Source organism: Bombus terrestris, chromosome 3, assembly GCF_910591885.1.
Source record: "Bombus terrestris chromosome 3, iyBomTerr1.2, whole genome shotgun sequence".
In the NCBI taxonomy this organism is placed as follows: Eukaryota; Metazoa; Arthropoda; class Insecta; order Hymenoptera; family Apidae; genus Bombus; species Bombus terrestris.
In genome coordinates, this window is record NC_063271.1 from 17,770,861 (window position 1) to 17,786,738 (window position 15,878).

Below are 15,878 nucleotides of genomic sequence, written 5' to 3' on the forward strand. Positions count from 1 at the left end.
GCGCTTAGAACATTTGCAAATTATGTTTGCATAGCCAAGCATCGTCAATTTTCATCCTGTTATCAGGCAAATATTTCTTTTCACATTATCGCAAAATATCTCGCACGATTACCGTTAATATAACTCCATCCAAGAATCTCAGTGATCAATTTCGATTTTCTTAAATTGCATCGCCGTCATTGATGCGTTTCCAGTTAATTCGTTCAAAGATCGTAAAATTCGTTCGTTAATGAAATTTCGGTCAGAAAATCGTCCTTCATCGCCATCATCGCCATGATCATCACGACCGAAATGGCAGTCCATAATCATGTGTACACGCGTCAAGACTAATCACGCTTCATCCACGTCCGTAATCGCGGCCTTCCCAAGGTAAACGTGTGCCAAATATTCCATCGAGTATAAACGTGAGACCAACGCCTTATTTCTCAGACTCCCCGGTATCCCTTGGATCAGCAGGCTCGCCGCTCGGGATCCAGCCGGCGGACGCTCCTTCACCCATAAACTTTCCTGCTCCAGGGGAGAGCATGGCAGACACCTCGACCCTGTCGCCGGAGGCTAACATGCCGAGCTCGCCGGGCTGCCCCGTGGTCAAAGTCAAAAGCGAGTATCTGCTAGGCATCCCGAGTCCGGGGACACCGCGAGATCCTCTTCGTGGAAGCGGGGCGGCAACTGGCTTGGAAGCTCGTGATACAACCTGTTCGGACCGTGCGTCACCCGATTCAGTCTTCCCTGATGCCACTTCGATGGTGGGCTACAGAGTCGTCGAGGAACAGCAGCAACAGCAGCAGCAGCACTATCACCAACAACAGCAGCAGCAGCAACAACAACAACAACAACAGCAGCAGCAGCAGCAACAGCATCAACAACAACGTTCCGGTACACCCGTACCAACCAGGTTGTCGCCTTATTCGCCAATGCAAGCGGTCTCCACGACTCCCATGCCTCAAGAAGCGACTTCAAGGAGCGACAGCCCCGACAAGGGTGACTTATCGTCGGCGCAGACCAAGGAGGAGTCCGATAACTCGGTTTTTGATGGAGGAGGTGGCGGTGGTAGCGGCGGTGGTGGTCGTTCGGAGACTTCCAGTCAACCTAGTCACCGGAGCAGCCCGTCTTCTCAATACAGCCCTAGCCAGAGTATGAGTCCTAGCGCGAGCGCGACGCACGCTACTCAACAACAGCAACCGCAAACACAGCCAACACCGCTGAGACCCCGAGTGCCCTCGGTGCCACCTCACCTTCTAGCTCACCATCAATTTTGGTCACAAAACAACGGTATACAGGGGTTCGCTACGCAAAGGCTATTGAACGGGGTCATCAGTAGCGCTGTTAACTATGGACAGAACGCTGCAGTTGCATCCACTAGTAACAGTACAAGTTTGAGCAGTAGTACAGGGAGCAGCGGGAATGGAGCAACTTCCACGAGCACGGGGGCAACTAGTACAGCTTCCTCGTGTAAGTCAGAACTCAGTCATAACGATAGATATTCTTGCTTGACATTTAATCCGAATCTAATACATTAAGCATGTTGTATTAACGTAGCACCTCATTCAAACTTGCTCAGTTGATGGAATAGAAATTTAGAATAAGATTGTAATCGAAATACGGCATATTTTATTTCAGGTGAAACGATGAAACCACCGGCACAAAGGCCCACGCCAGCGCCCCCAAGACCACCTCCCACCGTGATCATGGGTGAAATCGGTGGCGTTCGAACGATGATATGGTCCGCGCCACCATTGGACCCCGTACCACCGCCAGCGGCCTCGTGGACGGCAACGGCCGCGGCGGCATCCTGTTCCTCCTCAGAAGAGTCGGCTGCCCAGCTACTTTTAAATCTCGGACAGGAGTCCAGGGGCAAACCATCCTCCGTTTCCTATTCTTCTGGCCCACCACTCAATATGGAGAGGTTATGGGCTGGCGATATGACGCAATTACCGGCCGCGCAACAGATGCAAGCGCTCAACTTGACGGCTTCCGGGTCCGGTCAAACGTGGGAGAGAAACGGGGGAGTCGTCAAGTCCGAGACGGCATCGCAGTCGATATCAGTCGCTCCACCTGCACCACCGATGCCACCTCAAGAACACGAGGAAGACGAAACACCTATGATATGTATGATTTGCGAGGACAAGGCTACTGGTTTGCACTACGGCATCATCACGTGTGAAGGGTGAGTGGTGTAACGTTCTTCTCTCTTTTAACGATGCATTAGATAATAGAGTAACAACTATTCGTAGCAGACAATTAGCGTTTAATGGTTTCTGGACGATGTACTTGTTTGCTTAGCACATGTTAATTTTTTTTCAAAATCATTTAGAAAACTCGAATCGATTTGAAAATATCGACGAAAATTGAGTAGTTACGACTTAGAGAATCTTTTGACAAGTAGCTATTATCTAAATAAAGTTATCTTAATGGAAAATAAATTAACTTGCAAATACGAGGAATATAATCAAATTCAGTGGAATTGTATTCATAGTATGTAGAGATGATGTACAGAGATAAAGTCCTTGTAATCGTTCAATTTATTGGAACCTCGAATAAGTTATTAATTGAACAAAAAGTTGCTTATAAAATCTGTCAAATGCATCAACGGACAGTAAATTATAAAACAGAATTTAAAGTGCAAATATACCTTCTCTCATTGTTAAAAATATTAAGAACAACATGTATTACTTGTACATGTATTAATACCAAAAAGTTCCAAAAATATCTTTGTTTCGCTATTTCGTAAATAGAGAACAAAGATAGTCTCGTGAAAGGCGAGAAACAACGAGTAAATTCTTCGAGATATCGCTGGCGATGCACTCAAGCACGATGAGGTCGAAGTGTGATAATCAAATTAGTCGTCTGCAAAACTGATCCCGTTGTATATCTCGAACAGCTTGGTCTGGAATGCCATAACGGCGATGCGTTACGAGTCAGAGATTCGGACGATCCGCTTAATTACAGATAATCAAGCGAAACTATGCACGGAAAGTTAAGACTACACTAGTCACGATACCTCGCGGCGAACTCTGACCTTTAGATGGTGCTAAATACTACCTACGTTTCAACGTTGAGAACAGAGAAATATATTATTTCCAAAATCTGCGAGGTTACCATGTTACGCTTCAATAATGTATATAGATAGAAATCCTCCTGTAGATATTATATCACCAAGTTTTTCATTATTTCCCCTTTCGTGATACGACGACACTCGGTCTCTTCAAGTGCACCTCAAGGCTTCAAGGTACTACCCATTCTAATATATCCTGCAACGCGGTTGATTAATCCCTGAGGTAGTACAAGGTATCGTTACTTGTTTTCATGCTTGTGCATTCAATGTCACCGCCATATCCGACAAATCCGACAAATTAGTTGAGAAAAGTCGACGACCAATTTCTTTGCGCATCCCAGTGTAGCTATAATTCTCCAAGTATGAATCTTTAATCGGTTTCTAGAATCGAGATTCTCCCCTGAGGAGCAAGGAAAACTTTGAAACTTTATTCGTTTGATAGAAAATCCTTGATGACTAATTGTAAAATGCCTTCCACCCTATCTGCTCTACACTTCACGCTAACTGAAAGATCCGTGTTTCAAAAAAGGACATGACTGTTTGGAACAGGACAAGTATTTATTTTTAATAACAAGCTACGTAAAAAGATTTGAAATAAATCAACCTGTATCGCCAAAAATGAATTCAATACTATAATATCAGCCTTGTTTTGTGAAGTTGAACGTAATATTTCACTGGAGATAATCACGATATAATCTACATCTTAAAAATGGAACAGATTTCTATCGTCTAATTCATTTACAATGTACCGAGACACGGATAACAATAATTTGTTATAGTAAACATAAGTTCTTTTACTAAAATCACTGGAAAATTCTTATGAAATCTTCTTATGAATGTGCAATGAAAGAGCATGAAATTATGTGTGTGCAGGTGTAAGGGTTTCTTCAAAAGAACTGTACAAAATAGGCGAGTATACACGTGCGTGGCGGAAGGTGGTTGCGAAATTACGAAGGCCCAAAGAAACAGGTGTCAGTACTGTCGTTTCAAAAAGTGCATTGAACAGGGTATGGTCCTTCAGGCCGTTCGAGAAGATCGAATGCCTGGAGGAAGAAATTCTGGTGCTGTATATAACCTTTACAAGGTTAGTATTAACTTGATATCTTCGATAATTATTAACACCATAAAATAAAGATATCAAATAATTAAAACATTATTCAATAAAATTATCTTTTCAAGAGCGAAAAACATACGAAAGATTTTTAAAAACACTAATGCTCCCTAACTTTTTGTTGACGATGTACATGTGAATACAAGAATGAGAAACTGATCCTTAATCTAAGATATATTAACGCACTCAACAACTACATGTCAATCGTATTGTTTTCCAAGGTAAATGATTAATTTTATTCCGCCTTCTTTCCTTTCATAGGTGAAGTACAAAAAGCACAAGAAAAGTAACAAAACAAGTGGAGTGGGCGGAAGCATGGGTGGCATAAGTAGCGGCGGTAATGTTGGCGGTGTTAACGGGTCGGGATCCCTTGGTGGTAGCAAAAGCACCATGGGTTCGACGATGCTTGACAAACACATGGCTGTAGCCGCAGTCGCTCACCACAGCCAACAGCAACATGTCCAGCTAGCTGGTGGTTTTCTTCATCATCACAAGATTTCGTCGGGCGACCCGCTCAACTCGCAATCTACCACCAGTCACTCAAGTCACCCTGCGCATTCGGGACACCTTGTTAATGGGACGATCCTGAAGACAGCGCTCACCAACCCCTCCGAAGTGAGTTCACGTCATGTTCTGCACTTTTACACCGTTCTTCGTTTGCCTTCATTTTTTACTATAATTCCTAACTTTTAAACGAAGGTCCTCACGATCTAGCGAAGAGATATGTAGTAGCTATCTTGTGCAATGACGCATGAACGACATTCCATTGGCAGATAATGTTTTGTAGACTCTAGATACGGTAGGATTAAATCGGCAACAATGAGCGAAATCACGAGAAAACAGACTTTAATTCTACTGTAATATTTGAATTTTTATGACCCAATATTGCTCTCGTTTTAATAAATCAAAAGACTATTAATGTTTTAAGAAAAACTCTATCATAAAATTCAACTTAAAAGTTATCTATTAATCTTATGAAATTGAAAAATATTGAGAAATATTGATTAATACATATGCATAATGTTCTTCTTTTTCACTCTCTCGTATTTTCACCAAAGCTGAGAAATTTGTTAACAACAGGATGGGACCGAAAAAGGTTAAGCGTCCACCCAGCTTCCGCTGGCTTTCCGCTGACCAACAACTTCCACTTGTTTCCCTGTTCCTTTGAGCATCTCTTCGTAAGCAACATGACGCAACGTATTCGATTCCACGCGATCTTTCTGCGTGATAACTCATGGAGGCGCACTAGGTATAACGTCTAAGAAAGATTCCATGGGATTTCTCTATCAGCTCTCCATTAGGTCGATTATCTAACAAACCAACCAACATATACGTGTGAAATGTTTTTTCCTCTGTTCGCGTCTTAACGAACACTCCGCGAACGCGTATAGATCAACGTCGTCCGTGCAACCGTAACACGATTTCGAATGATTTATTCGAGACGGCTCGTTAGAAATCGAGCACGGGTCGACAAAAGTTGATCTTCGTTGAGAGAATGCACCGTTGATGAGAACGTCCCGAAGGTATCTTCACTTTCACTTTCGAAGCAGCTGCACGCGATCGGATCACATGCGCCAACGCGATCTTTCTCGCTCACGGGGATTTCTTTCATCCAATTCGGCACGTTCTCAATCGGTTTCAACGCGATTAAACATCAGGAAAATACGATGATATCGTATTAATCGGATCAAATCGATCTTCCACATGTCGGAAACAACGGTGAAATTTCAACTCCTCGCGACCTTTCCTCCAGAAATGAATCCAGGAATGAATCACGAGATCGCGCAAAAATGGTATTGGCTAGGTTACGGCATCAGTAACTTTGGTTTCGAGATCGTGAGGAGGCTGTTATGTGCGCGTTTAAAACAATCATTTGAGGAACGTTAGTCGGTCGATGAATTCTACAGGAATTCTGAAGTCATACAGGAAATGAATATGTGAACGATTACAGAATTATCGCGAATAGTATGGTTAAATTTTTGTTCCTTTTCGCTTTCACCACATTTCAATGCTCGAAAGAACCATTAACAAATGGTAACCATGTAACAAATTCTAAAAGGAAATTAAATAGGTATGATATGCGCCATTTACATTTTTTCTGTTTACGAGACTATATGATACAGTCTAAAAGGTAATGGGAAGGCGTTAGAACAAGTGAGCTAGTTAATAATACAAAAACCCAGATATCGATGTATAATATACGTGAGATGCGTCCATTTTCCGATCAATTGATCAATTTTACGCAAAGAGATATATTGATTATTGTGAGAAATTGAAACAGTGTTTTGCTGTTTTGGAGAAAAAAATTAAGAAAATAGTCACAAGTTACAAAGAAACGCTAAAAAATATAGATTATGTTGCATGTTTTACGTTTGCGTGACGATCATTCTATTTTCCTGATCTTTGAAATTGTCGGGAATTGATTAAAAATGATCAATCTTATAAAAATGTATTTGGTTAAGAAACCTTAAACATATGAAATAATCAAGAGCTGACATCTCGATACGTCAAGTTAACGATAAAAGATATGAAAAAATGTAAAATAGAACGCTGAAAAGCACGAATAATAAAATAAGCAGAGAAACAAGTAGATGAGAAAAAGTAATCAAATTCGACGGATTTCGACGGATTTCGACTATTTTCGAGAATGATCCTGAAATGAATGAACTCCATATTGCAATTTCACTTTCTTACGACTTTGCTTGCGCAAGCCTCAAGGTTTCCCACATTACGAAAGCCGATAGATACCAGCAAGCCGAGTACTTGGTTGGTCGTCGCCGTCTCACATGCCTTTTCGTGCTCGTCTAAACATAGTACTATCTTTTACGTCGTGAAAGTGTTTCCTATTAGAGGTTCGAGCTGCACCAACCATTTCGCGTGGTTCGACGAACGAAACCTTCACAACCGAAATTAATCCTCTAGATGATGAACGCTCGTTCGAAATAGAACTGCGCGACTCATCGTTGATCAGCAATGATCAAACTACATTGAAATGACGCGATTGTAACGGTGGATCGTGGATATTTATCAATATTATGTGCCGTTCGCGTAATATTTTTTACGAACGTCAACGATCGATATACGGCATCGAAACGAACCGTGATAATCAGATCGTTTTAATTCGTCGCGTGAAAGCTCACGCGTTGACGAACGTTGTCGAGGACCATTTATGCGACAAGAGTATATACATACATAGGTAACGTAGCTCGGTACGCAATCAACTATCGAGAATATTCGAATGACGCTGTGTTACGTTTACAGACCAGGTGAGGTATGCAAACAACGAGAAGAATTACCGGGAACAGTAAGTCCGGTAGAGGCCATTGCCAAAAGTGAAATCGATGACTCCCGAACCGGATAAATATTGCCTTGTGGATGGAATACGATTAAGGAGGTCACTTTCCATCTCCAGGCGAATCGTTGCACACTCGCCACGATGCAGCGTATGGATTCTCATGAATTTCAAAAGTTCTCCTCCCGCGTTGGAAGAATGGAGAGTTTTGAGATGCATAAAGATTCGGATTAACGTGTTTCTCCAGAAACAAGATTCCAGATCTTTGCCAAGAAATGCGACAGTGTGAGAACGATATTGTCCATGGAGTTTACCAGAGCTTTTTCTAGAACCTTCTGATTGTAAGAAGTAGAATTTGTAAGAAGGATGAATTCACCGTCCTAGAAAATTGCGACTACATATTGTCATGATCATTTGTGCAATACGGTGGATATCTTCTAACTTTAAAATGGTCAACGGACGAATATTCATGTTCCTTAATTGGAACAGGATCCCACCTTAATATCACCATGGTTACAGTTGATTAGTCTCACAATTTCACAAAACTTACTTATAAACAAATGATAATAATTATTTGATTGTGTCAGATCGCTAACGCGTGATTACGAAATAGTCACGAAACGAATAAAAAACAGAATTCACGATGTTTGGTAAGGATTGCGCGTATATAATATGTATACATCGAAGGAGAGGCGTCAGTCGTTATCGACATCGCATCAAGATGACGACGACTCGGAGGTAGGGACAATAGAAAATCAGCGACAGCCGGTGCCAAGGACGGGCAGTTCTCCGCCGCGCGCCGGTTTCGTAACTCGTGAAAGTCTGCACAAGGGACACTGACCTCACCCTACCTCCTTCTCTTCCTCCTCCAACACCTTCGTCCCTCCATCTCCGCTGCGAGATCGCCGTCAGCAACGAGAACGCGTGTCCCACGGCTGCGTGACGTTCGTCAATATGCACGAAACTTAAAGATAAAGCCGAGCAAAAATGGGGATCGCAGCTTTCTCCGAAAGTGTCACCGGGGACCTCAGACTACTCTCCCTAACCATATATACTTCACAAATACCGATCTCGAGGATCGAAAGGTCAATGAAAGGCCAGATCAGATTTACGTAGAAAGCACGACCCGACGATTCGTCCACTGACAGATTGAAATTATCGAAGTGCGACTATCGTAGATCCTGCCATCTCGACACTGGATATATCGGAATATTCAGCAACTTTATTTCCACTGGTTCCAACCGATATGCTTGGAATAAAGTATATGTACGATGTAAGATAGTACATACATATGTATATGGAGTTGAAAAATTCAATACAAAAGTGGCACATTTCATATCTAAATCTGTTTTTGGTTTTTTATATTATTTTTTCGTCGTTAGTTCTATTAACAATCCATTAATGATTAGAATTCCTAAAATTTTAAGTCATTCGTTCAATTTCTCGCAGTAATAAATATATTTCTTGCAATTAACGTAAAAATAATCATAATTTTTATACGAGAGTGCTTTAAACGTTAACATCTTTTGTACGAGCATCGAAATAAATGATTAACAAACTGCATTAAAAAATTGAAAATTGACCGTATTTCTTAAATTTCATCTATCCAATAATCTTCAGATTTGTACATATATAATTAGTTTTCAAGTTATGTGATAAGTCTTACATAATCCTATATTCCTTAATCCTCTCATAAATCGTCATGTTGGAGTAGTAGCAGTATAACACTCAGAAACGATAAATTTTAACAAATTCAAATAGTTTAAGAGAAAAATTTTCTGTGTTTAAGGTGGTACACTTGAGGCAGAGGTTAGACAACACAGTAAGCAGTTCGAGGGATCGGTCTTTTCCTTTCGATGCAACCGTTGCTATGATCCAGTCTCTAATAGATTGCGACGAGTTCCAAGACATTGCCACGTTAAGGGTGCGTTTATCTACTTCATAGCTTTTAAACTGTTCCATTATCATTCGTGCTGCACATTCTCTAGAGTTCTATACCTTTACTATTCGAACGAATAAAATTTCAACACAAATAGTGTGTCTCTGTTCGCACGTGTATCTCCTATTTTATATTCCAGAACTTGGACGAGCTACTGGACCATAAATCAAACTTAAGCGACAAGCTGTGTCAGATAGGGGACAGCATAGTGTACAAGTTGGTGCAGTGGACCAAAAGGTTACCGTTTTACCTTGAGCTACCGGTCGAAGTTCACACGACGTTGCTCACCCACAAATGGCATGAGATCCTGGTGCTGACCACTTCCGCTTATCAAGCGATACATGGTCAGCACAAGTTCTCCAACGTCGGAAGCGACGTGATGGGAGCGGATTTTATGCAAGAAGTAATTACTTTTCTATCCTTCGTTGCATTTAAATCTACTACTCCTCGATTTAGCAGAGATCCACAGATAAAGAACTTTCACTTTAACCAACGAATACAGTACAGCAGATTTATTTCATGACGTGAACCGATAGTACACACCTGTAGCCCACGGGTTGAGCATTTCTGTTCAAAGAGTAATGTAGAATACGCTTTTTATCGCAAATAGTATCGGATAAATACGATCCTTAATAGAATCGTAATTGGTTGCATAAATCTTAGCCAGACAGATATGGTTCTGTACGAACATTCGTGAAATTCAAGCAATACTTTCTATATTTAAACACGAGGAGATCATAGGAAGATTTATTTGAGAAACGAAGAAACTTTCTACTTTGAAAAATATAAAAAAGAATTGTGACACTGTATTAATCAAACGTGTATCGTTTGAATTAGATTAAATAAATGTATTCGTACACAGGTTTCAAACAACATGTATACGTTGCAAACGTGCCTAACGAACATGATGGGCCGACCGATAACCATGGACCAATTACAGCAAGACGTAGGGCTCATGGTGGAAAAAATTACATACGTCACATTAATGTTCAGGAGGGTGAGATTACGAATGGAAGAATACGTCTGCTTGAAAGTAATCACCATGCTCTCGCAAGGTAAGTATTCTCATCAGATAAATCATTTAAAAATGCACAAATACCGTATATGCCTGTTTTTTTCTTTTCTTCTTTTCTTTTTTATTTTATCGAGATACTTAAGATATAAAGAAATGCATCCTTTTTGCTAATGCTGCAATTGGCGAAGCAAAATGTAAGTTTGCGTGTAAACACGATATAGGATGCTAATTTTTGCATATTTTTCATTTCCTTTACATGCCATATGTATAGAGTACAGCTCGTAATTATTCGAACAGTTTCAAATCGAAAGAAAAGTACCTATATTCTCCATACGGAATACATTTATCAACCATCTGAACATAAGTAATGATATATTTATATTCTTTATATTATTTGATATATTCTCAACAAATTTGAAAATAAAATGATATTCAAGGAAGGATTGATAATCGTCGAATAAATTTTAGAAAGACATCACGAATTACTAAAGGAATTAAAATTTACTAACGATCGAATAGTTATAGTTATAGTGAAAAATAAAATTCAGGTCTTCAAAGATAAAAATATAATGGTGCTCAGCAAATGAAGAAAGAAAATCTTAACAAACATGAATCGAAAAGTGAATATACAATCTTTGAGAACCTTTCGAAAAATTTCCTTACGTTTGTTAAATTTATCCATCCTTGGACTTCTGAACCTTTTTTTTTATCACCCTATATAAATCGCTACCAGCACATATTCACGATTATTTCTCTTGTATTTGTCCTCTCTTAGCACGTGGAGGTACTATGGAATTAGAACATCTACAAGAACGGTACATGAGCTGTCTACGGAGTTTTGTCGAACACAGCGCGCCTCAACAGCCGAATCGATTTCATGATCTTCTCGTCAGATTGCCCGAAGTAAGTGAGCCATAAACAAATTTCCACTGGTCGTTCATCGTTTGTCGCGCGAATCGTTTAGATTTTCACTTGACCAGATGGGTGTGTAGCCTAAAGTACAGAAGAACAAAAAAAAAAAAATAGAATAAAGTAGATAAAAGAAGTAAATAAATAGAAATATGAAAATATACACAATTTTGTGATCGATGATAGAGAAAGATTCAAGCAGTAGAGTATCCATGATAATACGACCGTATTTATAAATGTTTTCGTGAGAGACGAGTTAAAACAGTAAATACAATCTAAGTCGATCCTGTTTTCTTCCTGAATTCCAGGTACAATCAGCGGCAGCTCTTCTACTTGAGAGTAAAATGTTCTACGTTCCTTTCCTATTGAACTCAACAATTCAAAGATAGTAAATAAAAAACAAACTGACGATAAACGAAGCTGAATACCTATATACATACTATACATATAAATATATACATATATATACACACGAAAGATTATATTGTATGTATATATGTATATATATGAAAATAGAATCGAACAAACAAACAAAAGCAAACGGGAGAGACTTATAGGAAAAGGGAAAAGGGAAAGGCTTTGTTTGCGTATGTATAATAATTATATAAAAAAAAGTATATATATAAATAATATAAATAATATAAATCTGTGTGTTCGTTGCGTTGTACAAAACGAAGAAAGTCGAGAAGAGAACGAGGAACCTGCGAAAAGCGTGATAGAACAGACAAAAGCGTTAGAAGGGAAAAAACAAGAAAGAACAAAAACTAGAGAAAAACGAGAAGATTTGAAAAAAAAGAAACGCAAAGGATACGGAGGAAGAGAGAGAGAATGCTTTAGATAAGAAATAAAAAAAGCAAATTAATGAAAGAATATAAAGAGTTCGAAAGAGAGCGAGAGAGCGGGAGAGAAAGAGAGGGAGAGTGAGGAAGCGCGCCACCTCGAGATGGGAAATCAATCGAGGAGGGAACTGAACTTTTTTATCGAAACTGAAAGACTATAATAATATATTTCTGTACGCAGTACCGCGCAACTACGTCATTGTGTGTTCACGTTGCATAATCCGATCGATAATAAAACTCTCGTTACGTACGCTCACTGTAGGCCACCTACTACCACCTACTACTATTGCTGCTACTACTACTGCTACTGTTACTATTACTCTCCACCACTATCAAACTAAATAGCAGACTACCATTAAAACGACCGAAAGATCAATCGACCGATGTTGATGATAATGGTGATCATAATAATAACAATGATGATAATGACGATGATAATGGTGATGATGATAATCGACGACAAGTCACCAGCAACAGCACAAACGCAAAACAATCGATCAGTGAACAAATCGATCGCCGCGTATCTATGTATCTTTACACGCGAATATAATAATTACAATATCACAGCCAAACGAGTACGCATTCTCGATAACAAAATAACTCTAAACGCCTATAAATACTTAAATACTCTCGTCTATGTATCCATATGATCCTACCCTTAAACTAAACGACGTTGCAGACGTAAGTGTGATATTTCAGTTATCATTCTAATTAAGAGAAGATACAGGGAACACGGCCGTCGTTATTATTAGAACAAGGACTGGCTAAATGGATGTTTGTAAAAACGATGACGATTTTTGCATAACTGTTGAATCGAAAAACAGAAAAACTGATGTTATTTGCATAAAGTGATGCAGAGACCAATTTGACGTCTACTCAATGGTACCCTTCAATTATCCGAAGGAAAATATGCCCGACGTTGAACACATTTGGATGGAAATCTGGTTAGACTCTAGGCTACAGACTTATTGACTCGTAAATCGTCTTCGTTGTTATTGTCGTTCTTGTCGTCATTCACCGCTCCGAATCATGGTCCAAGCGCGCAACACAGAAGACTATATTATATATACATATATACATATATATATATATATTCACGGTTTTGTTAATTTACATTTTATCGTCATCGACTTAAATCTTTACGCGTGTAATATCGTGCATCATTCACCGGTCGATTTTTGACTCGTCCTTCGAACGATCCGATCCTCCACTTTTCTCGGATCACGAGATCACGCGATTCTAGAGCTTACGAAAAAAAGGGAAGTGTCGCGTAGACGAAACTCTTCTCACAAACGAGACGCTTCCGCGAGATTCTCAACGACTTTTAAATAAAGTTCGATTCGATGACTTGCAAATATTTTGCAAAATTTTTGTAACGGACGTTCTTCGAACTGATACTGATTTTCGATACGTAAGATAAACTTTTTAAACGTTTTTTATATAGTTCTAATAAATTCGTAGCCTGCCGTATATCGAAGTGATATTTTTTCTATTGAAAATCCTTGCAAGGATCTGATCGTTCGAACCTGTGCGCGTGAGCGCGCGCGCTTCGTTTCTCGTTACCAAGCGTTCCCCATTGATTCGTGACAAAATATTGTTTTTTATAATTCCTCGTTAAAATGACTGCGATAATTTCATAGTATTATATACAAGAAAGAATAAGGAGAAAAAGAGAAGGTAAAATGCATAAACGAATGGAAAATATGACTAGCAAAAGACTTGGTATTTCTTTATTACGAGGAAGCTTATATTCGTAGTAAACAAAAAAAGTAATAGAGTAACAAAAGTTCGAATACACCTTTTTCTTCTCGCGTGAGCTTTTATCGGACTTATGGAAAATTGTTCCCCACTTTGGCAAATGTAGATATACATATGCATATACATATGTATAATACATATTTATGTGTCGCGGACACGTGTGATATTCGGTTTCCTTGTGACTCAGAAATACCTGGTTCTTCAGATTGGCTCAATTATTTAAGATAGAAAAATCAATTGTAGAAAATGGAAATAACGGTAGGAAACAAACCGGTGGCTGACGCCAGTCGAAACGTCTTGTTCGTGTCTTGGAAAAGAAAAAGAAAAAATGATGAATAATGCTCCTTGTATACGCATGTAATGATTAATTAGCGCATGTTCTATCACAACGTGATTGTTTCATCTTGCCTCCATAGAAGTTATCATAAACACGCGCTAATTACCGCTACGCACACGATCACGAGTATGATGAAATAGAATTCCCCTTTCTTTTATCCCGAAGGTCCGTTGTCGTGTCTTTGGATGCCTTCGGTCGTGTTGCATTTATCTTCATTCCCTGATCCTTAATTTTCTCTTCCTCTTATTTTCCTACACTACAAATTACAAAGCGAATATTCTGCTCAAAGCAAATTCCACCGAAGCTTTCGCAGGAAACTTTCTCCACTTTCGTCAACCTTGATGCCTTTTCCATATCTTGAGACAATTTCGCCGGACTCGTGATCGCGTGCGCACATACGAAAAAAAAAATCAACACGAGAACTATACACACAGACCTTGGGCCTACTAGCCTAGGGATACTTGTCCATACTATAAGACTTAACTAATGATGGGATACTTCATACGGTAAACAATGTATATTATTTGCGGTTAAGGAACTGGGGGTAACGGTTCCTGTATTCCCCGGACATCATCGTACACTTGTTCTGTGTTCAATTGGACGGTCGATAAGGTCGCAACCGCGAATGATAGAAAGAAAGAAAACAAGCAAGATAGAAGAACGAAGAGAAAAAGAAAACAAGCTCGCTAAATTACGTTAAGAGAATATTTGACATGATATTGGCTAACGCGTATTTCTTTTTTCTTTTACTTTTTCTTCGAAAACATAAATCGCTCGTAATTTCCTCACGTTTACACGCGAAAATTTATTTTGAAGTTACCGTTTAGTATAGTGCAATACGAAGAAAGGAAGCAATCGTGTTAGCATTTAGACCGATACATTTGTTCCTTTTGCTCTCTTTCTTTTGTCTCCTACCTTCGTAGACATTTTTTACGCTCCTTGTTCCTTCCTCTTCCCTGCCCGTTCCCTCCAGTTGATCCACCAAACCGCGACTGTTCACCCTTATGTTCCTATAACCCTGTCCATCAACCAATTCTGTTTCCTTTTTTTATTCCCGTTAGCTAGTAAAGATAATGTACTTCCCGCGGAGAACTCTTTTCTTGTCGCCTCCTATTTATTGTTAGCATGTACATACAGCATCGAAATAGATGTTAAAGAACGGCGAGGAAAAAAGAACGCCGCGTTAAGAGAAAAAAAGCACCGAGTTGGACTGTCTATTATATTACATTATATATAAGTATATAAATATAAATATAAGTATATAAATATAAATATAAGTATATAAATATAAATATAAATATAAATTATAAATATAAATATAAATATGAATATAAATATAAATATGTATATTGTATAAAAAGAAATGTGCACCGATGTCTGGGAGTACAGCAGCTGCTTACGGGAGAGCTATACGTTGGATCAGCAAGACTTAGGGCATTATACTACCCGCGAGTATTATCATGCCCAACCTTTAATATTTAAGTGCGAGTGAGAGTCTATTGAGCAAAAATAAAAGAAAAAAAGATGAAATTTAAAAATATAAAAAATACATATGCCTCTCGTTTGTGGGTTTAACTTTGTACATATTGTACGAAAGGTTTAATAATAACTACGTTGAAAGTA

At 39.1% G+C, this 15,878-nt stretch overlaps 1 protein-coding gene across 7 annotated transcripts in view; it reads left to right on the top strand.

Moving 5' to 3' along the window:
* LOC100643387 (hormone receptor 4) overlaps window positions 1-15,878 on the top strand; it is a 150,673-nt gene extending 134,795 nt beyond the window's left edge. For 4 of the 7 annotated variants that reach the window (XM_048404130.1, XM_048404131.1, XM_048404128.1 and 1 more), the window contains 10 exons: window positions 430-1,452; window positions 1,621-2,167; window positions 3,929-4,139; window positions 4,428-4,781; window positions 9,248-9,382; window positions 9,537-9,800; window positions 10,260-10,452; window positions 10,601-10,606; window positions 11,188-11,315; window positions 11,630-15,878. In XM_048404130.1, the coding sequence (XP_048260087.1) occupies window positions 430-1,452; window positions 1,621-2,167; window positions 3,929-4,139; window positions 4,428-4,781; window positions 9,248-9,382; window positions 9,537-9,800; window positions 10,260-10,452; window positions 10,601-10,606; window positions 11,188-11,315; window positions 11,630-11,710 (2,942 nt within the window). In that variant the 3' untranslated portion in view covers window positions 11,711-15,878. The remainder of the gene's footprint in view (window positions 1-429; window positions 1,453-1,620; window positions 2,168-3,928; window positions 4,140-4,427; window positions 4,782-9,247; window positions 9,383-9,536; window positions 9,801-10,259; window positions 10,453-10,600; window positions 10,607-11,187; window positions 11,316-11,629) is intronic. The other 3 variants (XM_048404129.1, XM_048404127.1, XR_007223353.1) reach the window with 2 other exon arrangements.